Source organism: Herpailurus yagouaroundi, unplaced genomic scaffold (genome assembly GCF_014898765.1).
Source record: "Herpailurus yagouaroundi ecotype Mexico unplaced genomic scaffold, PumYag 186, whole genome shotgun sequence".
NCBI classification, from domain to species: domain Eukaryota; kingdom Metazoa; phylum Chordata; class Mammalia; order Carnivora; family Felidae; genus Herpailurus; species Herpailurus yagouaroundi.
In genome coordinates, this window is record NW_024412417.1 from 33,302,539 (window position 1) to 33,329,992 (window position 27,454).

Here is a 27,454-nt window from a genome sequence, read left to right on the forward strand (position 1 = left end):
AAAAAAAAAAAAAAAAAAAGACATGCCAGGCTCCAGGAAATCAGAGCTAAGGTGCCCCAACTACAGCCATATACAGGTTCCAAGCAAAATTAACCCCTGCCAGGTTTCCACAAAACTTTTTATCCAGGCTCCACAGATGCTTTATGCCAGACTCCTTTTTTCCTCCTATTATCTATAAATCCTCAGAATAAGATCATCAGAAAAATTAATATATGATCCTTGAATTTTTTTTTTTAGAAAAAGGCTCAGCTCTTAAAGAAAAATCACAACTAAGCTCGTTTCTCAAATATTTGTAAGTTCCCTCTTTTCCTAAAGGCATTAAAATCCCAAAGACAACAACCAAAAATAATAGTTTATGATCCACAGCCATATCTAGAGATTAGCAGATTGCAGTTTTAGACATCTTTATTTTTAATCAGTGAGTAAGTTTGTCGACATTCCCTTAAGGTCATATTCAAAGAATATTCAGTTCCAGGCCTGTGAGAAGGGCTTTATGACTTTTTAAAAATAATTAATTCCCTCTTCCACCTCCGGTTTGTGGCTAAGTAGCTTCCTAGGTAGAAATCATAAGGCTCTAATTACGTGAAAGGGTCTGTCTGACTTGAACACCAAAGTCAATCCAGAAGTTAAGGGCTAGTGAAATTCCAAACAACCTAGTTAAAATAAAACTTGGGGGCAAACAGAACCAGTCTGGCTGCCTCTTGAAAACAGCTTCCCAGGACCTCCTCTCCTAGAAGGGAAGGTTCCGGCTCTTCCCTGGGCTCCGTCTTTCACCCACCTGCCCCTTCCTGTGACTGCATCGAGGAATTGCTAGGCCCTCTTCAGCTACTGAAATATCAAGTCACACATTCCACCAGACTCGACCTCAAGGAGGGGTCATCAAAATTTGAATTCTGAATCCCCAAGTGGAATCTGACCAAGATCCCACCCCACTAGCCTCCCACCGGCCGCAAGGACAGCCCTCCTCACCCAGATCCACTGAGGGCACCGTGGGAGTGTGGTAACTGCGACACGCACTCGGTCGTTCATTGAGACGCTGTCTGCACCTGGCCCAATGCCAGACACTGGGCATCTAGGTGCCTGGGCTCCTCAGAGAGGAGCAGGGTGCAGGCCTATCCTGGAGGGGCCTGCGTTCTGGTGGGGAAACGGTAAGGACACAGTGAGGTGCACCTGCCGGCAGCAGGAGGTACCACAGAGGTCCCGAGGCCTGAGGTCTCACTCTACCTTGTGGGCAAGAGTGTCACTGGTGATGTGACTGTTTACCCGGCTCTTGGAAGACGAGCAGCAAATCCTCAAGCATCTCAAGGAGGCAGACGGGGTGGAATGAGAAGGACATTCCAGATCTGGAATGCACATGTCCAGCAGACACAGATCAAAGGTCTTAAGAGTTTCAGGGGGCCATGAGCATTTCTTCGTGGGTGGAAGTGCCAGCCCCCGGCAGAGATGGCCCCGGACAGGTGGTTTATGGCAGGAGGCACAAACCTCGCCGGGGAGTAAAATCTCCCGAGGAAATTTAAAAAAATCTGAGATTCCCAGGTCCTACCCAGTTATTCTGATCCCACAGGCAGGGCCCCGAAATCTGTCTTTTGAAACAAACTTCCTGGGTGATTATGATCCACGCAGCCAGATGCGGAGACCCTGGCGTTTAACAAAATATATACTAAACACACGCAACATATTTGCAAAAACCACTAAGCCACAGAGGTTTTCTTCACAGACACACAGAACCTTGGCAACCCAGGCTCCCTGATTAAGGCACATCTCCCAACAGTCTGGATCTAGGTGGTGGTCCAAAAGTTCCAGCTTCCTTCCACCTGCCCTCGGGCACACGCAGCAGCAGCAGGTCTGGGGTGGGGGAGGGGAGCCTTATTTTTCTCTTCTAACCCTCCCTTCTCCATAGTCCTGTGCTTAACTTTGCTTCCTCCACTTCCTGACTCCAGAGCAAAAATTGGAAACTCTAAAGATAGCCTTGCGGAGAGAATTTAGACCGTCCAACTTCATTCATATTTTATGAATTTAATAGGACCAAATGAGGTTTAACACCATTGAATATTAGAACTAAGAAAGAGGACTTGTGACTATCCAGGACTCTATGTCCCGGGAAAACCCCTTTTATAGTTGGGGAAATTAAAGCCCAAAAAGCAAAATATACCGTAGTTCTCCCCCTTACCCATGGTTTTGCTTTCCATGGTCTCAGTCAGCGGCGGTCTAGAAGCAGATGGCCCTCCTTCTGACAAAGCGTCAGAAGGTCCAACGGCAGCCTAACGCTAGGTCGCAGTGCCTACGTCATTCACCTCACTTCATCTCATCACGTAGACATTTTATCATCCCCCATCATCACAAGAAGAAGGGTGAGTACAGGACAAGAAGATATTCTGAGAGACAGAAAGGCCACATTCACATAATTTTTATTATAGTGTATTATCAGGATTGTTCTATTATTAGTTTTTGTTGTTCACCTCTTACTGTGCCTGTTTTTATTTATTTATTTTGAGAAAGAGAGAGTGGAGGAGGGGAAGAGAAAGAAGGAGAGAAGAGAATCTTAAGCAGGCTCTGTGATGTCAGCGCAGAGCCTGAGGTGGGGCTCAAACTCACGTACCATGAAATCTTGACCTGAGCCAAAATGAAGAGTCTGAGGCTTAACTGACTGAGTCACCCAGATGACCCTTACTGTGCCTAATTTATAAATTAAACTTTATCATAGGTATGTATGTATAGGGAAAAACAGTCTATACAGGGTTTGGGACGATCTCCAGTTTCAGGCATCCACTGAGAGTCTTGGAACATATTCCCCCGTGGACAAGGGGGCGCTACTGTAATTTACTCAGGGCGGCATAGTTGGCAAAGCCAGAAGACACAACTGGGCATCACAGCTCCCAATCTTGGTTATTCCAAGGTGCTACACAGATCCTTTTAGTACATTCAGGATCAAGTAACTTGAAAAGCAAATATAAGCTTATACTAAATCCAGGAGCTCCTTACATAAGGAATTGTAATTTAATGGTCAAATTTTAGGCTCTGGGCCAGACTCCTTTTACCACTAACTGGCCATGTAACTTTGGTTTAAGTCAAGTTCTCTTCATCCCGATTTTATCACCTAAAATGGAGATCGTGAGCACCTATCTCACCAGCCGTTGTGAGAATTAACTCCGCATATATGATGTACTTAGAACAGAGCCCGCCCACATTACTAGTCAATAAAGGTTCGCTACCATGATTTCCAATCTCGAAACCACGCCCACTTTTTTAAGTGATGTACAAAGGCTTTTGGACATTAAAGATGATCTGGTCGGCTGGGGATCCATTTCCTTTCTTCATAAAATCTTAAAACTCCTCACTCTGGGTTTGGTGGATCATTATCTAAACAGCCCTGAGATGGTTTTTCAGAGCTATAAAGTAATTACCCAGGCACACAGAGGCAGCCAAAAATGAAAGTCACATAGCATTATGCACTTCAAAGGCCCTTGCTGACATAAGCAAACAATGCAGTGCTGCGCAGGGCCAGTGCTAAGGCGGAGGGTCTCATCAGCTCGGTACCCCTGCCTTCCAGTGAAACAGGGAGCAGGGCCCAGTGTGCAAGGCACACTCAGGCGCAGGAGTGCTATTCCCCCAATATGGTGCCTCTGCTGCCCAAGACTGAGAAGCACGTGAACCCAACCCGGTGGTCCTCTTCTTTTTAGTTTTAAGTAACTCAGACAACTGCATACCAGTCAGTTCAAACATTTCTCAACTCCTATAATAGGCCATTTGCTGGTCCATCGTGGACACGAAGAAGATGGGGACCCTGCTCCACAAAGTCTGGCATTCCATGCATAGCAAGTGCCTAGATGATAATTCTTTGCGGCCAGTAATATGGGAAAAGGTGTACTTTCATGTTAAATACACAGGTGTACTTTCATACTAAATGCAAACTGTATATTCATCCAAGAGTGCAAAAATCAACAAAACATGAAACTGTACTATGTACTATGGTGTTAATAAACCCTTAAATTCCATTATGGTTTAATTATTAACCTACACACATCATAATACCAACTTATACACGTTTGTGTGACAAACAAAATCGAGTTCCAACGTATTTCCACATTCTATTTAACAGTAGTTATATAATGACTAGAGTAATTTTGCTCTTATAGTGAATAGCTTTAAAAGTTTTTCCTAAATACATTATATTAAGAGCTAGTGCAAATATTCGCTAAAAAGGATAGAGGAATTTCAGAGCTTTGGGAGATAATATGGAATGCTAGTATTTTGGAAACCAGGGGCATGCTAACTTGAGATTCTGGATACCTGACCAAAAGAGATGCGCTTAACTTCCCTTCGATCACTTCCAGCAAGAAGGACTCAAAAAACACTTCGAGAAGCTCTAAGCAAAAAACTGGACTTCGTAGAGGGCAGATATCAAACTGCAAACCACATTAGAGTTACAGTCTGTAATGACATCAAATCCAAGTAGATTTGCTGCTGACCAAAACCGTTTGAAGCATTTTCTATAGATCGTTTCCATGGAGATGCACACACTATTAAAAACAGGTCACACATAAATCTCCCAAAGGATATATACATGGGCATCAATTGCTGAGCGCCTTGTAAAAGCAAATAAATGGAGATACCCTAAATTTCCATCAACTGAAGAATGAGAAAATCCTTCTGTTTCCAGACTATGAAATTCCATTTGGGCACTAGAAGGGACAAGGCCGATCCACAGGTATGGATGTGGAAAGATAACTACAATATACAGTGGAGTACAAGCATGAGAACATGTTCCTTATGGGCTACCTTTAGATCACCCAGATGTACTTTATTCCACATACCATTCTACATATTGTTCTGCAACTAGCTTTTTTCCTCCCGGACGCATTTATGTATACAAAAAAAAAAAAGTATATATATGACGCTTACTCCAGTCGCTGCAAGGGGGTACTGGGAGGGTGGATTTTACTTTACGCATTTTGTTCTATGAATTTTTTAAACAAAAGCACGTATTCCAGGTTTTTCAATTTGTAAGTAAAAAATAACTTAGTAAAAATCACTTCTGATGCTTATGGAACATACAAGAAGCACCTCCGTGCTTCTCTCTTATCATCTCCATAAAATACACCTTCTTTGTTATCGACCATACCCTTTGTAGGTCACGGGAGAGTTCTCACACTCAAGGGAAAGTTATTTCCCCCCAGTGCACATGGACACTAGAGATGGCGAGATGTAAAGTATTCTGGCATCGCTAAAAATGACCTGAAATCAAGTGGTTTAAAAATATATCAAAGCGAGAGTCTGTTCACTGTGACATTAGTTGTCTTCTGTCGAGTACATCACCTCCAAACTCTGACTCTTACCTCTGTCACCACCAGAGAGAGGCTATTCGCGTTCTTTCCCCATAGATGATTGCTCTGTTTTTCTTCCCTGCAACCAGGAGATGTGCAGGTCCCCCTGGTTTCCTGCCGAGAACCACTCCAGGGAGCAGCCTCTGCAGAAACCCTGGCTCCTTGATGCAAGCAATTATGAGAAATCAGGGGATGCTGCTTTATTCCATCCTTTAGGGTCCAATCAATAATTCAATATTAAAATATAAGACCTGATTAAGGATCACAGAGCCTCAAAGATGCAATATCAGCTATCTAAGTTCTTTAAAATAGTAGAGCAATTCTTTTAAGAAATACACATTCTGATGGCTATTCTAGAAAGACAAGTCCAGTTCTGGATATCGCTAGAGAAAATATAAAACAGACTCAAAAACACTTAACAGTGGTGATTATTGCCTTAAAGGTTATAGAACGTTTAGAACATGCACGTATGAAGAAGAATATAATGGACACATGTCAACTAGATCATCATCTTTTAAGGGATTAAGAAAGTTACTAGCTGAGACCCATATCAAGCTGGCGAACCAGATCAAGTTCTTCAAACCACCGCTCTGATATCTCCATCACATTCTCCTAGGGAACCTTTCGAAACACCATTGGCATCTTGGAAATAAGGAGACAGAAGACCTCCCCTGGGAGGACTCTGGCTCCTGAACTGAGTACATTGCTCACGTTTCGCTATTCCCCCAGCACGCTGTCCTATCGCTAGTACTGTACCACACACGTTACTTCCACACCGAAATCCTTTATTTGCACATCTCATTTCCCACCCCCACCCCACTCAACTGCAAGCCCTTCCAGGCCAAGGAGGATAAATAATATATTGGTTTTTGTGGTCCCACAATGGTACCTAAGATTTTAGCAGGTTTCGGGCTTCTTGAATGAATGAGAAGTGTCCTCACTGCACATTCATTTGAATATATTTTTTTTTAACGTTTATTTATTTTGGGGACAGAGAGAGACAGAGCATGAACGGGGGAGGGGCAGAGAGAGAGGGAGACACAGAATCGAAAGCAGGCTCCAGGCTCCGAGCCATCAGCCCAGAGCCCGACGCGGGGCTCGAACTCACGGACTGCGAGATCGTGACCTGAGCTGAAGTCGGACGCTTAACGGACTGCGCCACCCAGGCGCCCCATGAATATTTAATTAAGTACCTACGGTAAAGGGGTACCTACTGAAACCCACTGGAGGTAGAGAGGTGTGTCAGAGAAGCTAAACCCTCGTGTGACTGAGGGCAACCCCTCAACACTTGCCCCCAACACCCACCTTTTCCAATGTTCCCATGACAATGAAGAGAACAGGCAGTGTAGAAGCAGACCCAGAAATATAAGGCAAAACAAAAAAAAGAAAGGGAGGAGAGCGTCCCTGGCTGGGAACGAAAAGGAAAGCACCCCTCTTTGAACAGAGGTCTCCACGTTACGGGTAATGTCTTTCCAATAACGGTAGTGGATATAGGAGCTATCATTTTCTCCTTTATACACGTTTTGTTATTCTTTTGTATGATTCAGTAGTCCCTGAAGTTACTGAAAATTGGCACCACAGTCCCCTTTGTTCATTGATTTAATAAGCCGACTTTAAACACCTGCTACGTCGTAAGAACTATTTTGGGGGAGTTAAGACACGACCAAGTCACACTCTTCAGGGGTTTGCAGAAAAATGTGGGAGACACATCACCAGATACGACGCAACAGCGCACCGCTCACACGAGGGCTCCTCGCAGAAAAATGGTCTACCCGAGCATTCTCACTGCCCGCTCCCCAGGGAGTAAGGCAACTCTTAGGACAACCCGTGTGAGGAGGGAAAAACAAACTGCAACCAGACACACGGTTCAAGGCTCTGCAGCCGGCATGTCATTAAAAGTGATCAAACTAACACGCCCAGCCACTTCCCGCCTAACCCGCGGTTCCTTTCCTTTAGTTTTCGTTCTTCTCGCGTGCTTCATTGTCCGGAGAACTGTTTGCAACTTCTAATAGGTGGAATCCTACAAAGTGTTCTAGGACGTGAAAACTAGGAGTCAGCTAAGCTCTGATAACTTAAGCTGTATCTCCTCGTGACGCCGCCCAAGGGTAAACAAAGAGGCACATGCTGAACTCGGTTCACGCTGGGCGCCATCCCTCCATCTGCTTACCACGTGTGTTGGTAGCCATGTCGGCCACTTTCTGAAAGGCGTCCAAGAAGGCAGCCGCTGCTACTACTGTGGTCCTAAAATGCAAACAGATAACAAAAGCATGAGGAATGTCTCACGCTAGCAAATTCATTACAGCTCAAGGGTTAAAACCTCTGTGGAGAACTGAATGCAACCTTCTAGGAGAAATGACCCTACTGGACGTGGACAACCACTGGCTTTGCAGGCCTACTTTTTTTTTTTTTTTTTTCACCCTTAGGAAGCATTTCTTCCCGATATTAGCGCACTCTCCCAAAAACACCCAGCTCATTCGATGCCGCTCGGTAAATGCTGGCAAGTCTTCCCATCACGACACCTGACGGTGTAACACAATTACCAGGCAAAATTTCACCAAGGAGGAAAGACAGGTGTTTTTACCTAAATGAAAACCATCATTAAAAACTATGGTACAAGTGGAAATAATTTTAGAGCAGGAAAACAGCATATAGACATGGGCCGGGAGACGGAATCTTGGAGAGAGATCCTCTACTTCAAATAATTCATTTTAGAGATGGGAAAACGGAGACAAGTAGAGTGACTTTCAAGATCACTAGTTTGGGGGGCATCTCGGTGGCTCAGTCAATTGAGCGTCTGACTTCAGCTCAGGTCATGATCTCGCAGTTCATGAGTTCAAGACCCGCATTGGGCCTTCTGCTGTCCGTACAGAGCCCGCTTCAGATCCTCCCCCTCTCTCCCTGCCCTTCCCATCCTCCTGCTCTCTCTCTACCTCTCTCAAAAATAGACATTTAAAAAAAAATTTTAATTAAAACAAAAAAAGATCACAAGTTCATCCCAGAACTGGAACTGGTAGCCCAGAAGGACACACAGTCCCATGCTCATCCCACTGCCAGATCAGATCCTGGCTATGTGACTCTTTCCCCCTAAATCCCATTTACAATGAAACTGAGACACCATTTTTTCAACCTTAGAATGCTATCTCGACTGCATCTTCTGAATTCCTCAAAGCTGACACCAGGGAGAAGTCACTACACTCATTTGCTGTCCTAGAAATTATTTTGAGTTCCTCACATCCTCTTGAGCACTCTGTGGTCTACTGGTTCCTAGCGCTGTGATCTAGCTGTCATCCAATGGAGAGGAAGCACCTCTCCACGCCAGGGTCAAGGACAACGAGAACAAGCCAGCCTCAGGACTCACAATCAAGCATGGAGCCTGAAGCTCATTTCCAAATATTTCACGTATGAATCTAATCTCTACTCAGCACTCCTAAGAATGCAGAGCTGTTGAAGGAAGAATGTGAGAATAAGAACTAAAAAAGAGTTCAAGATGGAACTGAAGAAGTGACTCTAAAACTCAGCAACCATAGCTCTGAGACAGAAGGTTCTGGAAGATGCTGGAAGTCATCCCTGGGAAAACCTGTGCAACAGTCCCTTAGCGCCCAACTGAAGAATGAGGCCTGATATTTTCCATTAGAGCAAAAAGCCATTCTGCTCAAATTAAAAAAAAAAAAAAAAAAAGACATACACACGGCACAAAACTGAAAGAAAAAACCCCCTTGAAGCATATTTTTCAAAGAGTTGACATCATACGCAAACCCTGGAAAAGTCAGCTTTATCAAACATCCTGGGATTTATAAATAGCTCATTCTGATTTACAGTTACTATCTGACACAATGGCCGGATTTATTTTCAAGTCAATGCCAATCATCCCAATTTAATGAGCCAGCTATAGAGATGCCTTGTGTATTACTCCGTCACCAGGGCTCCACTGAAAAGGAGGATGGTGGTCAAGTGTGAGGAATTAGGAGCTTTTAAACACCACCTTCCAATGAGTCCTATTTCATTGTCTGCAGTTGTCATAATATATCTTAGTTCTCTGATGGGGCAGCACAAAGGAGTGATTTGGTGTATGTGTTCCCAACTTTATTTGCCTCTTCTATAGCCTTCTTATCCTTTCTTTACTGCAGAACACCAAACCGTGTGCGTGAGGCTCTCAGCTGGGCACTACGAGTTTGACAAAATAAAGAAATGGTCCCTGCCCTCAGGAGGCCTAAACAGTTGTTAAAAAACAAAAAGTGTACTTTGTACTAGTGAGTATAAGATTGCTTTAAAAGTTTTACTGTAACTAATCAGCTGTACTAACCTCATATTTACCTTAAGTTTTGGCTTGCTCTTTGGTAAAAGGGGAAGAGAATCTTTTCATTGGTCGACCCTGAAAAGACTGCCAGATAATTAAATGAGGCCATATAAGAAAAACGTGTATGTGTTGGGGGGGGATGGTAGTCGGCGGGGGGGGGGGGGGCTACTTAAATGTTTTACTGGTTGATTCCAGCAGGGACCTACAGAATGGAGACTATTTGAAATCAATGAGAAGAGTGAGTAGACGTAGCTTGATAAGGTGAGGCTGGTAAAGGCTTCTTAGGGCTTTGCATTCAGACAGAAAAGAGCGGAGCTGGCCCAGCAGAAAGTCTTTACAAGTTCTTAAGCACCGAAATGGTAAAGGATCTGACAAACAGAGAAGGGGCTGTATTCCTGAGTCTCCTGGAAGACCAATGACAGCTTGGGACACCCCAGGTGCATGGGATAGAAATCCCAGGCCCCACAAAGCTGACAGAATGGAAGAGGAAAGATCCATCCTTCTGGAGTTCTTCTCTCCTGATCTACAGGGGAACCACGAAATGTCCAGTCCTATGGTTAAAGCTCTGGGCGGTATCCCCCTGATGTCCATGGGCAAAGGACCAAAAGTGTCATGTCATCCACATGGTTTTTTTATCCTAGAAAACCCCTACTTGCTTTGTCCTCTGGAAAACCACCTGCATACATTCAAAACAACTGATGTCATCCCCCTTATGCCATGAACAGGAGTCATGAGAATTACTGCTTTTGTAAATGCCCTGTCCCTCATGGAACAGCGCTGAGTAGCCTTTCTCCTCACTGATTTAAAAGCATACAGCTGTAACAAGATTCTATTTCACATCAAATGATACATAAACAAGCACAAGACAAAGCAACAATATAGCCCCTTAGAGCCGACTGACCCTAGATCTTGTTGTTTAAATAGCTGTATTGAGGGATAATTTGTATACCATAAAATTCAACCTTTGTAGGTGTGTGATTCAACAATTTTTTAGTGAACTTAGAATTTTGCAACCACTAGCACGAGCCAACTTTAGGACATTTCCATCACCCCGAAAAGATTCCTCATGCCCACGTGTACTCAATCTCCTTTTCCTCCACTAGGCCCAGGCAGCCACTAATCTACATCTGTCTCTGCAGATGTGTGTTTTCTAGACCTTGCACACAAATGGAATGATACAGTAGTCAACAATAAGCTGTAAGCTCTTTATACGGATAGGCAGTAAGCAGAATGGACCTCGCAGCCAGACTCAGGTTCAAATCCCTGCTCTGGCTTTTACTAGCTGTGTGACTTTGCACAAGTTGGTTAAGTTTCTCTGTGCCTCATTTTTGTCATCAGTAAATTGAGGATAATAGCTGTACTTACCTCCCAGGGTTGGGAGATTTAATTAACATATGCCTGGCACATAGTGAGCGTTACATGAATGTTGCCCATTATTACCTTACATATATAACAGCTCATCTGACTCTCAAAATTCCTATGGAAGAAGGCAGAGCAGACAGTTCAGTTTTACCTAAGGGAACCGGGGCCCAAGACATAAGGCTAACAAGTGGCAATGCTCAAATTAGAACCCACTACATGCTTCTGTACCTGTAACGCTTCCAAAATTAACCTCAATCTGCATCCTGGGTCTGTCCTATTCCATCCTTTGTCTGTGGATGTTGCCACTTTCTGGGAACGACAGGCTTCTATACTTACCGAAGCTGGGACTGTAGCTTTCCTGCTTTGTTTATGAAATCCTCCCAAACTGGATAGCTCCCCTACAACAAAACAAAGTCATCGATCAGTAAGGCATGCTGTGACCGACACCCGACTAAGACAATAACAGAACACCCAGACTCCAATTACACAGGGAACGATCTGTGTGTGCTCTCTTCCTCTGCAGTCTACAGTATGTTGCCCAGCTTATATATAAACGTATCGGCTCAGAAACGGGTTTCGAATATACTCAGGCCCGGTAATCTTATAAATACTACAAACACCGACTGGAACACGTTTGGTGGAATCTAACCTATAGATGCATGGATCACATTTTGAGTAGTAGATGATGGGTCCAAATTCAAGATGTGCAGAACACGTAAGGCTCTGCCCTGAACCACGTGACCATGGCTGTGGCTTTTTTTCACCCTTATCTCAAAGGACAGGGAGGAGAGAACCAGAGTGACCGGAGCCCCTCTAGGACAGGCAGCTACTGGGAAGCGTTGTTAGACCATCAGAATCTCAAGGTTGAGAAGATACCTAAATATGGCCACTCAGCTGATGGCTTGAGCCCAACATCTACATACAACATGCCAACAGGTAGTTCCCCACCACATTTCGGCTCACAGGGAGCTCAACACCTCTCTCTGCCACCCTGTCTTTTGTGTCCATGCAGCACTGGCTTGAACCTTCTGGGGACCCTCAGAGCGAAGGCCTACCCTGCTTCCAGAGGGAGGTCTTCTCGGGGAATTCATCCACAGCTTTCCCTTCCCTTCCCAAGTGCAGTTCATTTTCTACACAGGCCCCTGTTTCACGTCCCTGCGGCATCCTGGGACACTGCACGATGTCTCTCTTTTAAGTGTGGTCCTCAGACACAAACTCAAAACTGCAGGTGCCATTCTGACTGGAGCAAACCAGAGTGGACTGTGACACCTCCCTACACATTAAATTTATATCAAGATCAAATAGCCAATTGACCAAGAGGTGATGCAAAATCAACCCAGGAAAGGAAAAACCATGGCTAGAGAAATGGAGCTGGGCGGTGCCTGGCTGGCTCAGTCCGTAAAGCGTGACTCTTGCTCTCAGGGTTGTGAGTTCAACCCCATGTGTGGTGTGGAGTTTACTTGAAAGAAAAACTTAAAATAAAAAGGAAGAGTTTGGCACGGAATCATTTAAACACAGAACTAAGATCAAACACCTAGGGGGTGATCGTTGTAGGACAGAATGTAAGTGTTTAAGAACACTGACATGGTGAGCCTAACATGGGCCACCTCCTGATTTTGCAGTTTAAGGAGAGGAGGGAGAAACTCTAATGAAGTTAATCGTCTCATCTTTCACTGCAGAAGCTCAATCAGAATAGTCTATAATTGCAACTGAGCTAAAACATAATGATTTCATCTTCCTATTGGTTTTAACAATCTTATTTTCTTACCCTTGGGGACAGTTTCTCAACCTTGCCACCAAGGACATTTTGGGCCAGACGGTTCTTTTGGGGGGTTGGGAGGGGCTGTCCTGTGCACTGCAGGGTGTCTAGCCCCATCCCTGACCTCGGTTCATGAGATGCCAGGAACATTCACAGATGCCACTGGTGGGGACTACAAAAAATGTCTCCAGGTGCCAGATGGACCTTATGGGACAAAATCATCCCCTGGTTAAGAACCACTATTTTAGGGGTGCCTGGGATGGCTCAGTCAGTTGAGAATCTGACTCTTGATTACAGCTCAAGTCATGACCTCCCAGTTAGTGAGTTCGAGCCCCATGTCAGGCTCTGTGCTGACAACGTGGAGTCTGCTTGGGATTCTCTCTCCCTCTCTCTCTGCCCCTCCCCTTCTCTCTCAATCCCTGGCAAAATAAACACTAAAAAAAAGGGGGAGGGGGGTGCCTGGGTGGCTCAGTTGGTTAAGCGTCCAGATTCAGCTCAGGTCATGATCTCATGGTTTGTGAGTTCAAGCCCCGCGTCGGGCTTTGTGCTGACAGCTCAGAGCCTGGAGCCTGCTTCAGATTCCGTGTCTCCCTTTCTCTTTGCCCTTCCCCTATTAATGCTCTGCCTCTCTCTCCAAAAATGAATAAACATTAAAAAAAATTAAAAAAAAAAAAGAACCACTGCTTTAGAGGGATGTCTGAAAAACTAAGTTCTTTGGGAGAAGAAATCATCATCTGAAGTTCAGTAATCTCTCCAGTATTACTTCACTCCAGTTTCAATACTGTTACATAAAAGTAAAATTAAATATATTTTTGTTTTACAACTTGTCATAAAACAGTCTCTTTAGGGGAGCCTGGGTGGCTCAGTCGGTTAAGCGTCTGACTTTGGCTCAGGTCATGATCTTACAGCTCATGGGTTCGAGCCCCACATCGGGCTCTGTGCTGACAGCTCAGAGTCTGGAGCCTGCTTCACATTCTGTGTCTCCCTCTCCCTCTCTGCCCCTCCCGGCTCATGCTCTCTCTCAAAAATAAACATTAAAAAAAAAAAAAAAACTGTCTCTTTATACATTTCTGTAGGTATCAAGCCTGCCTGAAAATGCACACAGAGATGTCTGGAAAATTCTCTACCAAAATTAAAATGGGCTATTTCTGGAAGTTAAGATTTGGACCAATAGGTTACTTTCCTGTTTGTACTTTCCCATATGGCCAGAATTGTGTGTGTGTGTGTGTGTGTGTGTGTGTGTGTGTGTGTTTTAAATAAGGATCATGTATCATTTTTATGAAAACAATAGTCATTACTTTTTTTTTTTAATTTTCAGATCAAACTAGAGGTTCTGGCAACAAAACACCATGAATTTACAACCCACCCGGAGCCTAAAGTCTGTTCCACAGATGCCACGAGAGCACATCCATCAGTTCTGCCTTTGAGACCGGCTTGGCCCAACTGCAGGTCTCTGGATTTATTCCCCCAAGCGACAATTTGCTCCCACGGGGCACTAAGCCACACCCCAGGGATCCTGTCTGACTGGCTCCTGGCAGAGGTCCATTGGCAGCTACTGACACCAATACCCACGCACAGATCCTGTCACCGTTCTGCTAAGCCACACCGCCTCCATCTTGTCTCTGTGCCCCAGTGGGCTGCTTCTACCCAAGAGCACAACTTTATTTTAACTTACACTGAGTGAACCTTTGACAGCTCAGGCTACCATTCCAGACCCATCGAGACATTGCGGGGAATTCCAATGAAAACACCTAACATATTTACCATTTTCTTATCAAGTATGAATGCCCCTTCTACATCTACATCCAAGTAATTAAAGAGGCAAGGGCTGAGATCAGAGTCCTCTGACTGGCCACTGGGGATCCCCGTCCAGATAGACCTCAGTCAGCATCCTTAAAAGCACAAGAGTTCAAAGCAACCAATTACAGCCTCACCTAACCTTTTATTCTCTTTCAGATCCACAAAAAAGGTCTGAGAAGCTCTTCTGAAAAGCCTGAAGATGTTCAGATATACTGACCACCAACTCGTAGCCAAATGGCTAGAAGGCATCGGCGTTCATCGACATAAAGGAGGCCAGGAGTGCTGGGCCCTCCTTTCCCCAACACCAATCACTCCCATACAGGGACCCCTGGAGAAGGTCACTGAGATGATCTAGAATGTTTCTTAAGAAAAACATTGGATTCTGTGTCTGGGAGACAGAGAGAGACGGAGCGCAAGCGGGGAAGGGGCAGAGAGAGAGGAGACACAGAATCCGAAGCAGGCTCCAGGCTCTGAGCTGTCAGCGCAGAGCCCAACGTGGGGCTCGAACCCATGAGCGGTGAGATCATGACCTGAGCCGAAGGTGGACGCCCAACGGACTGAGCCACCCAGGAGCCCCCCCCCCCCAAAAAAATGTTTTTAAAGCGCTTCAGGGCAATGCCAGGCACTCCGTCAGTGTCCAATGAACATTTGATAGAACTGAACCAAGGGTGTGCAGGCCCCTGCAATCCCCCTCAGGATGCTGGCAGAGATGTGAAAACCTCTAAGTCAGACTGTCCATCCAGGCTGGGATCCCACATTCTTAGGCCTAAGTACAGAACCAGCTGTAGCTCACGACTAGTTAACTAGCTGGGCACATGTCAGCCTAGTCTCAGTCACCCCCAAATACATGGCAGGAAGAGTACTCAAACCGACATGAATGCGCCTGAAATCTGCTCAAAGCACTTTAAAAAAAAAACAAAAAACTACTTATCTACCCCCACTGCTTGGAGCCTCACTTGAGTCTTTACCAAATTAGCAACAAAAGGAGGGTCCCCTCTCCAGTCAAGGGGTGCAGCACATAGCTCTCCACCCACGAACGCCCACTCAGCCAGAAGAAGGCTTCCAAAAGCAGCTCGCTCCTGACTTAATGATATTCGACAGTCTATCAAAGAGTGTCAGGCCCACCTGTTTTAGGCAATATATAATTTAATGGATTCTAAAAAAAAAAAAAAAAAAATGAAAAGGAAAAGAAAAGAACTTCTAAGAACAGAAGACAAAAAGCCTCCCTATTGAGAAATTTTTTTTTAAAAAGTGTGTAAATGTTATTAAAAGGTAAAGGCAAAGTGATGTTGGATTGTTCGAGATCTGGGTTGTTTTTTTAAGTTTCTTTCAAGGTAGAAAAAAGTTTCTACCCACCTAAAAGTAGTTTTACTACTAAAATCACAATCTTGGAGGAAGTGAGAAAGGAGAGAGAAGAAATTTGAACAAAGCGTTAAAGGTAACAGAGAAAAAGCTCTGGCTTTTTCTAGACTCTAAGACTGAGCCAAAGCGAGAATGCTCAAATTTCAAAAGAAATCTGCAGATCAAGATGCAGTATCCACTGAGAACCCTTTTAGAAAGCATTTCCAAGACAGTCCTCAATTTTCTGACCTGCACCACCCACCAAGAAGTCCCAGAAAGCTCCCCTCTGAGGCTTCTGGTTCTGACCTGGCTCAGGTCACATTTGAGGTCCCTAGGAATGCATTTCTGGGGCTGTGAAAAAGTCTTCACACAGACCCCACTGTGGGGCTCACCAGAGAACACATAAAAGTTTCACAACTTTCCAGACAGACCAAAATCAAAGCAAATGAGACTCCCACCGGGCACCCAGGTTCTGCCAAGTCCAAAGTGACAGGCAACTGGAATGTGACTCTCCTCTCCCTGGAACCACCTGACTTTCTTTGGAGAGGAGGGTAGGTTTTGAACCCCTGGCAATTTGTTGAAAATAGACCTTAGACCACACTGGATTCCGAAAAAGGGAAAGTCCCCTATTATAGAAACGGAAGAGAAAATGAGCCTGTTTACAAACATATAGAGGACACTCCTTTAATCAAGCTGCAAGACTGCCCCCCTCCTAAAGCAAGAGAAGCGGGGCTTCCCTGAAGACCGGCTACAGGGCCCCACCCCTGCATCCACCAGGTGGGGTGTCCACCATGCTCCCCACACCACACACAGCACCAAGGGCGGCTCTTCTGTCTTCCGACCTCCAAGGGGATGCAACAATCTTGAAAACTCCTATTCCACCATCACCACGTAGCTCAAATGTCACCTCTTCCACAGCATTCTCAAATGCACCTGCTTCCCCCACATCATGCAACTCACCATCTGGGAGCCTGAGTCTCCCCCACCACACTGTGGGCTCCAGGACAGAGAAACAGAGGGAGGAAGGAAAAAGGTTTCTAGTAAGAGCAACGGCTGGCACACAGACAGGGAAGCAGAGATGACACAAGGGGGCTCTCGCCAAGGGACACTGGAGTGATGCACTCATGCTGGGGACTGGCAGGACCTGGGCAGGATGGACAAGGTGACCATGAGCAGCCTTCAAGGGCAAGGTCAGAGTTCAACCACAAAGAAGAGAGAATTCCAGGCAGATGGTGAGGGACATAAATCCCACACCACCTAGGTGACCAGAGAACCTAACAGGTCACATACCTAACAGCAGCCTGGTCCCTTAGGGAGTGGGGAGGAAACCGAAGTCATTTTCTTACTTCTGAAAAAAAAGTCCCACCCAATCTGTCAACTTCCCTGGGAGTTTTGTGGCCACTTAAACAAATATGCGAGCCAGCTTACCCACCCCTCCCTCCCTCCAAGTTGAACTCTGGGAACACGCCTGGGTCCCTCTCCTCTTCTCCCCCCTTCCTCCACTCTCCCCACAGCCAGAAGGCTGGACAGGCCACTCGCCTAATGCAGGGCGCAGGGCTCAGCCCGTGGCTGTTTTGGCTTGGGGTTCTGTTTTGCTTTGTTTTGTTCTGTATTAAACAGAGGCCCAGGATGGCATCCCACACACGAAGCAGAAGAATAAACTGTGTGTAACTCATCAGTGCGGCTGGTTAACGATGCCCCATAAATAATGCAGCAACTGCCTCTCCCAGCCCAGCCCGCTGCGACAGCAGAACCTCAGGGGACAGCTGAGCGAATCAGACACCCACGCTGCCACACAGGGAACACAGAGGAGCCGGGAGCCGTGGTCAGAGAAGGGGTGATCTGAGAGGAGCCAGAGCTGGAGAAGACTCTCACAAGGAGGAAGCATTCAGCTTAGATGAGAATAAAACAGTGATTGGAGGAGCAGGGTGCAGGCTATAGGGAGTAGGGTTCCAGCTCAAAGGCCTCTGTCCTGTCCAAAGGTTGCAGATGGAGGCTGGCTCGCCAGTGGTCATGATCCTGAGGACTCAAGTCTTGGGCATACCGCCGGACAGGGAACCCCCCCACCCAAGCCCCACTTTTCATCCTGATGACGTCAACGTCACCATCATCATCATTAAGCATCACCATTTTCTAAAGGGTTGCTTGGTGCCAGGCACACATATCAGCGTTTCTCTAACTTTCACATACATTGTTTCTACTACCTGGGGATCTTGCAAAAACGCAAGTTCTGATTCTCTTGGTGTGAGGTGGGCCTGGATGTTGCATGTTTAACCTGAGTGATGCCGAGGCTGCTGGTCCACAGACCACACAGAAGAACACAGCTGGATACACACTCTATTACACGCTCACAACAATCTGAGAAGCAGGTGCTATTATTTTGCAGCTGAGGACTGACGTCGTGACCCGAGTGCTACCCTGATTCTGGGAAGTGTGCTGAACAGAACCGGTTGCCCAGCCCAGGCCCAGGGCTGCAGAAAGCCACTCAGTAGGCAGGCTGGGTCCTGCCTGGTCCGCAAAGTGAGGTGCAAGGCCTCCCCCAACACACAGCTCCCAATTACAACTGCAAATGCTCCAGGGGAGCTATAATGTCACCCTAGAAATGGTCATGATCCTCAAGAACTTGGGGGGGAAAACAAACAACACAAAGACACAAAACAAAGAAAAGCCCTTTGTGTTGGAAAAGGTCTGATAGGAATGACCCAGAAATGGTCACGGGTGCTGTCATTAGTGGTATGATGATGGATAACTTGATCACATCTTCCGGTTTTCTATGGATGCCGGGACTGATCTGCTTCTGCCAGATCAGAGAACCTGTCTGGAGCATCTCTAAAGGCTGATGCTGTCACCTCCCCAGCCACCAGGTCCTCGGGGCAGGTCTGTGGGAACCTCCTCAGAATGAGCTTGAGCAGTGCAGCCCACAGCATCCCTCCTCCTCCCCTTCTAGGTCAGCCCTTGTTGAGCTCAGCCTTCAGGGAAATGAAAAGCAAAGCTTCCAGAAGAAGCTTCTGACCTGAGCAGGAGTGCCTCTGGACCCCAGGCTTCTACAAGCAGGAGGCAGGAATCTGCAGCTTCCAGAAGTGGGTGTGAAGGATGAAGGACAGGGCCCCTGACTGTCTGTCACAGCTTTGTCCCCCAGACCACCCTTCCCCACCCCATTCTGCAAGAGGGAGGGCCCCCGAGACCCTCAGAAGAAATGCACTGTGGAAGCCCATCCATCATAAAAACCATTCCTGGGCTTTTATTCTCTGATTGGGGCTTGCCTAATCCACTAATTATCCCTGTCCATCAAGTGGATGACAGCCTTGGGGATAATCAATGGTTACTTCCTCACACGCCCACCCTCACCCACTTGCCCAAGCTCACCAACAATAAACACGCCTGTGAAAAGGAAGATTTAACCACAAAAGGGGCTTCCTCCACCCAACCTCCCCTCACAAACTTCTCCATTTGTAGCATAACACCCTGCTTAAGTCAAGGACATCAGCGTCTTCTTCCTCCAGCGCTAGGAGGTTCCATGCCCAGAATGCCTGTTTTCTGACACACGGGTAGGTCTCCACCGGGAATAAAAGAAGAACCAGACAAATAGGTCAACTGTATCTTCAAAGTATGATTGGTTTTTTACATTTTCTACCAAGAGGCATTCCTTTGTCTATCCTGAGCCTTCCAATAGAAGAGCCACTAGCCACCTGGATGGAACTTTAAATTCATTACAGTTAAATAAAATGTAAAATTCAGCTCCTCACTCAAGTGTTCAACAGCCGCATGGGGCTAGTGGCTTCGGTACTAGACAGGGCAGATGCAGAAAGGTGTGCTGGACGGTGGCAGCCATAAGGTGACAAAGCCACTCTGGGCACCCCTGGGTTGTTCTGGAACTGCAACTAGGCTTCCAGTCCTATTATTTAACTTTTGCAAAATGGATGCGTGAACCCCTCTCCTCTCCCTTCCTATTCCCCAAATTTATCCCCCCAATCTGTACCGCCATATTGCCTTTACTATTTCAGATAGACACCTAAGGCCGCCTAGGAGTCCAAATTTATTTCATGATCATCATTAAGAACCCCATCTCACATTTACACAGTACTTGAGAGAGTATAAAGGGCTCCCAAGACAGCCCTGTGTGGGCACTTGGCAGACAGGCATTTAACACTTTTCCTTTTCCACAGGAAAATAAAGCACAGAGGTTAAGTAATCCGCCTAAGGTCAGGGAAAGGTCTGCCCTCGCACCCAGTTTGTATCGTGAAGTGCTCCTAAGTTTTCCCAGTTGTTTTTAAAAAGAGTTTTATGTTTACTTATTTTTGAGAGAGAGACAGAGCATGAGCAGGGGAGGGGCAGAGAGAGGGAGACACAGAATTCGAAGCAGGCTCCAGGCCCCGAGCTGTCAGCACAGAGCCTGACATGGAGCTCGAACCCGTGAACTGTGAGATCACGACCTGAAGTCGGACGTTCAACCAACTGAGCCACCCACGTGCCCCTGCCCAGTTCTTTTTAAAATGCCATTGTTCCAGGGGCACCAGGGGGGTTCAGTCGGTTAAGCATCTAGTCAAGACTCTCTGTGTCGGGTCGGGTCATGATTTCCCAGTTCATGAGTTCAAGCCTCCCATCGGGCTCTCTGCTAATGGTGCAGAGGCTGCTTGGGATTCTTGCTCTCCCGCTCTCTGAGTCCCTACCCTGCTCACATGCACGCTCTCTCACAAAATAAATAGATGAAATAAAATTAAATAAAATGCAACCGTTTCATATATTCACCTAAAACTTACTCCTTCTCCACAACCGGACACTTGTGAACTCAAGATCTAACCACCTCGCACGGGGGCCGGAGGCTCTCACCCAAGTGCTACATCTACGCCTCCCCGAAATAATACATGTACATCTACCCCCCCACCCAACCTCTGTCCCACTGCGTAGAGTGCAAAGCTTCTGTTCCATCTGTTTTTCCTGTGTATAAATGTCCACATGAAGTAGTGAACAAAATACTTGGTGACCTGCACACCCTATCAAATGTTTAAGTATCGTCACCATTATTTCCTGTTTGCGCACCTGTCCTCACCCACTTCTCCCTGGAAGTGCCCTCTCAGACTTGCCTCCACCCAATCCCAAACCCGATTCTGCAACTTGTCAGGTCCACCCCTCACGACTCTGCGCACACTTCGTGTGCTCTGCCACCTTCCACCAAACAGTGCCTCCTCCACAACCCCCAAACCCCACCCCAGGCTGCTAGGAATGACAGCCGGCTGGGGGGGGGGGGGAGGGGGAGGTCACCAAAAAAGGCAGTAACTCTGTTGGATACCTCTACACCCACCACCCTCTTCGTCGTCTTTCCACTGCACGCCCTCCTCCTCGCCTGGGTAAGTGCCCTGATGGGCAGCCAGACTCCAGTGTCTGAAAGAACCAGTGTGATGTAGCGGTTGAGAGCATGGCGTGAGAAGGGCGCCTGGGTGGCTCAGTCAGTTAAGTGTCCGACTCGATTTCAGCTCAGCTCATGATTTTCACGATTCGGGAGTCTGAGCCCTGCGAGGGGCTCGGTGCTAGCAGTGTGGAGCCTGCTTGGGATTCTTTCTCTCTCTCCCCCTCCCCTGCTCTCTCTCCCTCTAAATAAAGAAACATTTAAAACAAAAAATTTTTCTTTTAAAAAGAGCATGGCTCTAGAGTCAGACTGCAAGATTTCAGATCTACTCACTGGGTGACCTAGGTTACTTAGTCACGTGGAACTGCCCTGTCTTCATCTGTAAACGATGCCCATGCTAGTCCCCACCTCCAAGGAAAGCAATGAGGATAAGGGAAGTAATGCAAGTGCTTAGAATGGTGACCAGCACTTAGAACTCAATAAATCCCAGTGACTGCTATTTTCAGGAGTCAACGTACAATGCCAGCCACCCTAACTCAGACATTTAATGAGCACCTACTATACACACGCACAGAGTGGGGTACAGGCCACACAGAGATTAGGAATCAAAGCGTTGAGGAACTCTAGCTAGTAGGAACGCTGATGTGTGAGCCACCAGTCAGAGGGCACAATACTCCAAATATAAAGCACTAGGAGGTGGGGTTGATGCAAGCTTCCAGAGGTGGGTACTGCCTCACCTAGGTCTTTAAGGACAAAGGGGAGTTTCCCTGGCAAAGAGGAAGGAAATAAAGAAGGGAGAAAATTTTCCCTGCAAAAGAAACAATTAGCAAAGGGGCGCCCGGGTGGCTCAGTCGGTTAAGCGTCCCACTCTTGATTTCAGCTCAGGTCATGATCTTGCAGTTCATGAGATAGAGCCCCATTTTGGGCTCTGCGATGACAACAGAGCCCGCTTGGGATTCTCTCTCTCCCTCTCTAGCTGCTCCTCCCCTGCTCTCTCTTTCTCTCAAAATAAATACACGAACTTTTAAAAAGAGAAACAACAAAGGAAAGGAAATACAGGAGATCATGCTACATTTAGGCTTGGGCGTCATTTTGGTCACCTGGAATACTTTCCAGGGAAGTGTAATTTGGGGGCACGGGAGAGGGGAGCAGGAGAGCTTCATGGGTGGCACAGGAGGCTCTTGGTAGGTAGCTCAGGGTGGCCCATGAACCACCCCCCACTGGTATAATCACAACCTACCAGAGACTCACCAGGAATGTTTGCTGAAACTACAGATGTCTGAGCCCCACCTGGGGTTACAGAACCAAAATCTCTGGGGAGGGGGCCCAGACACCTGCATTTAACACATTCCCCGGGGGGAGATTCCTACTTTCTCGCTACAATCACACACAGCAAGATTTGAGAATCACCACCCCAGATAAGACGCCCAGTCCCTCTGAGGCCTTGCAAGCTATGGCCTCAGCAACTTCTCAGTCCCAATATTCAAGTCTAGCTCCTTGAGAAATAATCCCTGGTGATGAGCACCCACACATGGGAATGTGAACTGATATGCGCTTTCTGAAAGGCATTGGGCAATGCGTTTGAAAAGCCTTGAAAAGTACGTACCTTTGACCCAGGCTAAATCCTTCAGGGGAAACTGTCAATGTAAATCAACGTCTAGCTTCAAGGATATACTCACTGCAGTGTTGCTTATAATTAGTGAAAAACCAGGCACAGCCTAAACACGAATCCGTACGGAACACATGGAACTGGCACCCATCTCAAAGCCTTTGCACACTCTCCCCCTGACCTGGAACATTCTTCCTCGGATAGCCACGTACGTCATACGGTGTGGCTCAAAGGTCACCCTTTCCGTGAGACCTTCCCTAGCCACCTAATTTAAAAACAACAACATCGCCCCTGCTCTATATTTCCCCATTCTAATATACAAAAGGACTAACTTATTCAGTTTGTCTGTCCCCACTCCCCTAGAATGTCCAAGAGACAGGGACTTGTGTCCATGTTATTTACTGCTGTGTCCCCAGCACTTAACACAGAACTTGGCATACAGTCAGCCCTCAGATACAGGTCAATTGAATAAATCAACTGTTACACAAACAAAACAGTGGAACACCACACAACATTAAAACTGACATGGCTCATAATTACAGACACGGAAAGACAGCGTAAGTGCAAAGCTAAGTGAAAAAAGAAATTTCTGGCACAGCGTAGGCCACGTGAACCTTTGTCTAAAACATGCGTACATAACCCACTTTGTAATCAAGTGGTTATGGGCGAGTTCTATTTTTTACTTAACTGAAATTTCTTAGTTTTTCTTCCATTAACCTTATATTGCTTGCATAATCTTTGAGAAGTAATCCCTCGTGAAATGCTCTCAAAACATTTGCTAATTTTTTTTTTTTTTTTTTTTTTTTTTAGAAATAAGCTTCCTCCTTAGTGACTTAATTAGGGTGTCCCTAATTAAGGCCAGCACAACATCAAAGAGGCCAGGTTCCAAGGGACCCTTGCTTCAGGTCGACTCCTGGCTGCAAGACGACCTCAGTCCCTCCAGCAGCAGTTTGTGGAGCCTCAGAGCGCTCAGATGCCAAAGGCTTGGCCACCAGCTAGCTAGTCCTGGCTCTGCTCCCCGCTACTTGCTTCCTATTGGGGTGCCTCATCCAATTATTCAGGCCCGAGATCACATCCTGCTGGAGAGCTGGCTTTGAAGGTTCAGTAAACAATCACTTCAAAACAAAGCACAACCATTAAACCAAACTCAAAGACTTCCTTAATGACTCCGTGCTCAGCTGCAGGAGCCGGGCTCAAGCAAGCCAGGCCTCAGAAGTGAAGCTGAGGTCTCCCTGGAAACTAATCTCGAAGCATTTCCAGCCTCCTACTGCAAATATCCCCCCTTCCTGTTTTGCACTCAGTCATGTGGGGTGCAGAGCCGTTACTGGGACGACCCCGATGGAGGGGGGGGTTCCTCAGTAGAACAAACGTGTGTCCTGTGGTTGTCACCTTCGACGGCTGCATCAGAGCCTTAGGTCTCACACCCTGCCTGCCCCCCACCTACTTCCGTCTACTGACAAATCAGAGGCACCCGTGGGGTGAGTCAACCACCCAACAATATCACGTTGGCTGGGTCAAACTCTGCTTTAAATAGAGAGAGGCCCCTGGAGCTCCTTGAGGCACTTCAGAGAAGAGCCTAGATTGTTATGCTTCATCTGGTTCATCGTGAGTCCTAAAGGTATAGATAGGGCAATCAACAAAGACATCAATGAAACACACCCATTACAGAATCTGAAAAGGAAATTCTCAAACACCATGCTGTGAGAGCCCACGGTGGTAGACGAGCACAGACCCTGGGACTGCATGGGTTCAAATCCCAGCCTTACCTCACCCTAGCTGTATGAGGTGGGCAAACGGTTTAACCTCTCTGCACCTCACTTTCTCCATCTGTAAAATGGGAGTTATAGCAGTAACTACCTCACTGTGGATATATAGGAAGTACCTGGGTTGCTGGGAGGAGTAAGAGTCTATCTGTAAAGCACTAGAATAGTGCCTGGTTGTGCCACATAAAGGCTTATTAAATAGCAGAATAAAACATAGTTCTCAGTTTAGGTGTCACTTGTGCCAAAGCCTTCCCTGACCCTGTCCTCTGGCTCCAAATGAAAATCAGAGGCCCTCCCCAAGATCCTGCTGTTTGTCTGCTCCTCTTCTAGACAAAACAGCTTTAGGGCAAGGACTTTATCTGTCTTGTTCACAGGTGTATCTCTGCCCCCAGCAGCGCCTGGCACATAACAGCCACATCATGATATCTGTTGAATACATGTACCGTGTTCTCTCAAATTACTCGTTATGTTGAGAATTGAAAAGCATATATTGTCTCTATTGCATATCAAAGTGGAGATACAGGTTTCTTGGATTTTCTGAAACATCTCATCCTGTTATTGGCAGGATACTCCACTAGAAACTACCCGGGTAGCTCAGACAAGAGCTACACAAGAGCATTTTGTTTAGCATTTATTTCATGCTATGCCCTTTCCATATACTTTCTCATGTAAACCTCTACAACTTTAAGAGGGAAGTATTATTTCCCCCATTTCACAGATACGAAAATCAAGTCTCAGGGAGGTTGAGGAACTTGCCCAGAGTAATTTAGCTACGAAGTGGCAGAGCCAGGCTTCAAAGCCCAAGGGCAACCGCTTAAGGTAGAATGCCACAAATACTAGATGGAATCAACACAGAATGTGAAGAATGCCTAAGGCTATCTGGCTTGGTGGAAAAAAGAGGGCCCAGAAAGGAGATAACTTTGTAGCGGGGCCTTGAAGGATGAGAAAGATTTCAACAGACAACAATAGAGAGAGTCTGCACTGCACTGTGCAAGCAGGACAAATGGCAAGCGTGAGAGGCATGGGATGTGCTCCAAGAAGCCAGGGACTCCGGGATGGGGAGCACTCAGCCTGCAGCAGAGCACTGGACTAGGGCCAAACTGCAGGCGTCCTTGAATCCAGGCTAAGGCAGGTGAGCCCCATTCAGCAGGTAGGAAGAACCCCAATATGGCCAAGTCCTAGAAAGGAACAGAAGATCAGTGCAAAGCTGCTGCTACAGGGCAGGCTAGAGGCAAATGAGGCCACTTTTCGGGTGGTCATTCCAGAAAAAGAAGCGAGAATTCAAACAATGAAGACAGAAAAAGATGGGCCTTATGAAGCAATTCCTCTCCCCTTAATATCACATCTCGGCCAAGACTTTTTTTTTTTTTTTTTTTAATATAAGCATTAAATGCCCTGAGGACCTCAGCCAGGCACCCAGCCCTCCCCTCCCTTGATATACAGTGAGTTTGCAAATAGAGAACTGCAAATAGGCTCAGCTGAGGCAGATGAGGTTATAAATGAACTCAGGAGTCATTTACTTAGCATGAAAAAAAAAAAACCAAAAAACTCCACCTCTTGCAACTTCACTGCAAATTCTAAATAACAGCCAGGTCAAGGGTGGGGTAGCATTTGCCCTAAGAAGTGAGGTAGAGAGAATTACTATACTGATTTAAAGAGTTTGGGAATGTCCATTTTCACATCTGTAAGCTGGAGAGTAACAGCAGCGAACATTCGAGGGCCAGCACACAGGGCACAGTGTGGAGTGCTTCACAAGCAAGGTCTCATTTCGGAGTCGTCTAAGCTGGGTACTTTCTTAGACCCACTTACAGAAGAGGAAAAGGAGGCTGAGAGATTAAGCGAATTGCCCACAGGAGTGAAAACCAGATCTCTTTGACTCTAAGGTCAACAGTAGCTCTAGAATTTCTTCAGGAGGGCTTTAGAGGCAATGAAGGAGCCAGAAGGAAACAGAGGTAGAAGGAAACAGAGGTGTGCAGGAAGCTCACTATTTTTACTTAGATGGTATGTTATATACAGATCTGTACTGTCCAATATGGTAGTTGTTAGCCACATAGGGCATTTTGAAAAAATTGAAACTGAGTAAAACTTAAAAATCAGTTCCTAGGTCACATACATACTTCAAGTGCTCATACTTCAAGTGCTCAACAGTCAGATGTGCTACTGGCTAACATTTGACAATTTCCATTATTGTAGAAAATCATATTGGAGGGGCACCTGGGTGGCTCAGTCGGTTAAGCATCCAACTTTGGCTCAAGTCATGATCTCACAGTTCATGAGTTCAAGCCCCACATCGGGCTTTCTGCTGTCAGCACGGAGCATGCTTTGGATCCTCTGTCCCTCTCTCTCTCTGCCCCTTCGCCCCCTCTCAAAAATAAACATTAAAAAAAAAAAGAAAATTATTTTGGACAGGGCTACTGTATATTTAAAATTGTTAATAATGCTAAAGATGCTTTTTCTATTCTTCTATTTCAATTATTCACTTTAATGTTGTTTCACCATAAATTTTTGTTTTTTTATTTTATTATTTTTTTAATGTTTATTTACTTTTGAGAGACAGCCAGGGCGCAAGCGGGAGAGGGGCAGAGAGAGAGGGAGACACAGAATCCCAAGCAGGATCCAAGCTCTGAGCTGTCAGCACAGAGCCCGACGCAGGGCTCGAACCCACAAACTGTGAGATCATAACCTGAGCCGAAGTCAGAAGCTTAGCCAACTGAACCACCCAGGTGCCCCTATTTTTATTTTTAATCATGGCAAAATACATATAACATACAATCTACCCTCTTGGCCACTCTTAAGTGTCCAGTTCAATAGTGTTAAGTATATTCACGTTGTTGTGCAAACATCTAAACATA

General features: G+C 46.2%; 1 protein-coding gene across 9 annotated transcripts in view; it reads right to left on the bottom strand.

Annotated features, from left to right (window-relative positions):
- Nucleotides 1-27,454, bottom strand: part of MTSS1 (MTSS I-BAR domain containing 1) — a 165,215-nt gene that overhangs the window by 129,278 nt on the left and 8,483 nt on the right. For all 9 annotated transcript variants that reach the window (XM_040494372.1, XM_040494369.1, XM_040494371.1 and 6 more), the window contains exons 2-3: nt 11,320-11,381; nt 7,492-7,565 (exon numbers count right to left, since the gene is read on the bottom strand). In XM_040494372.1, coding sequence (XP_040350306.1) covers nt 7,492-7,565; nt 11,320-11,381 — 136 coding nt within the window. The remainder of the gene's footprint in view (nt 1-7,491; nt 7,566-11,319; nt 11,382-27,454) is intronic.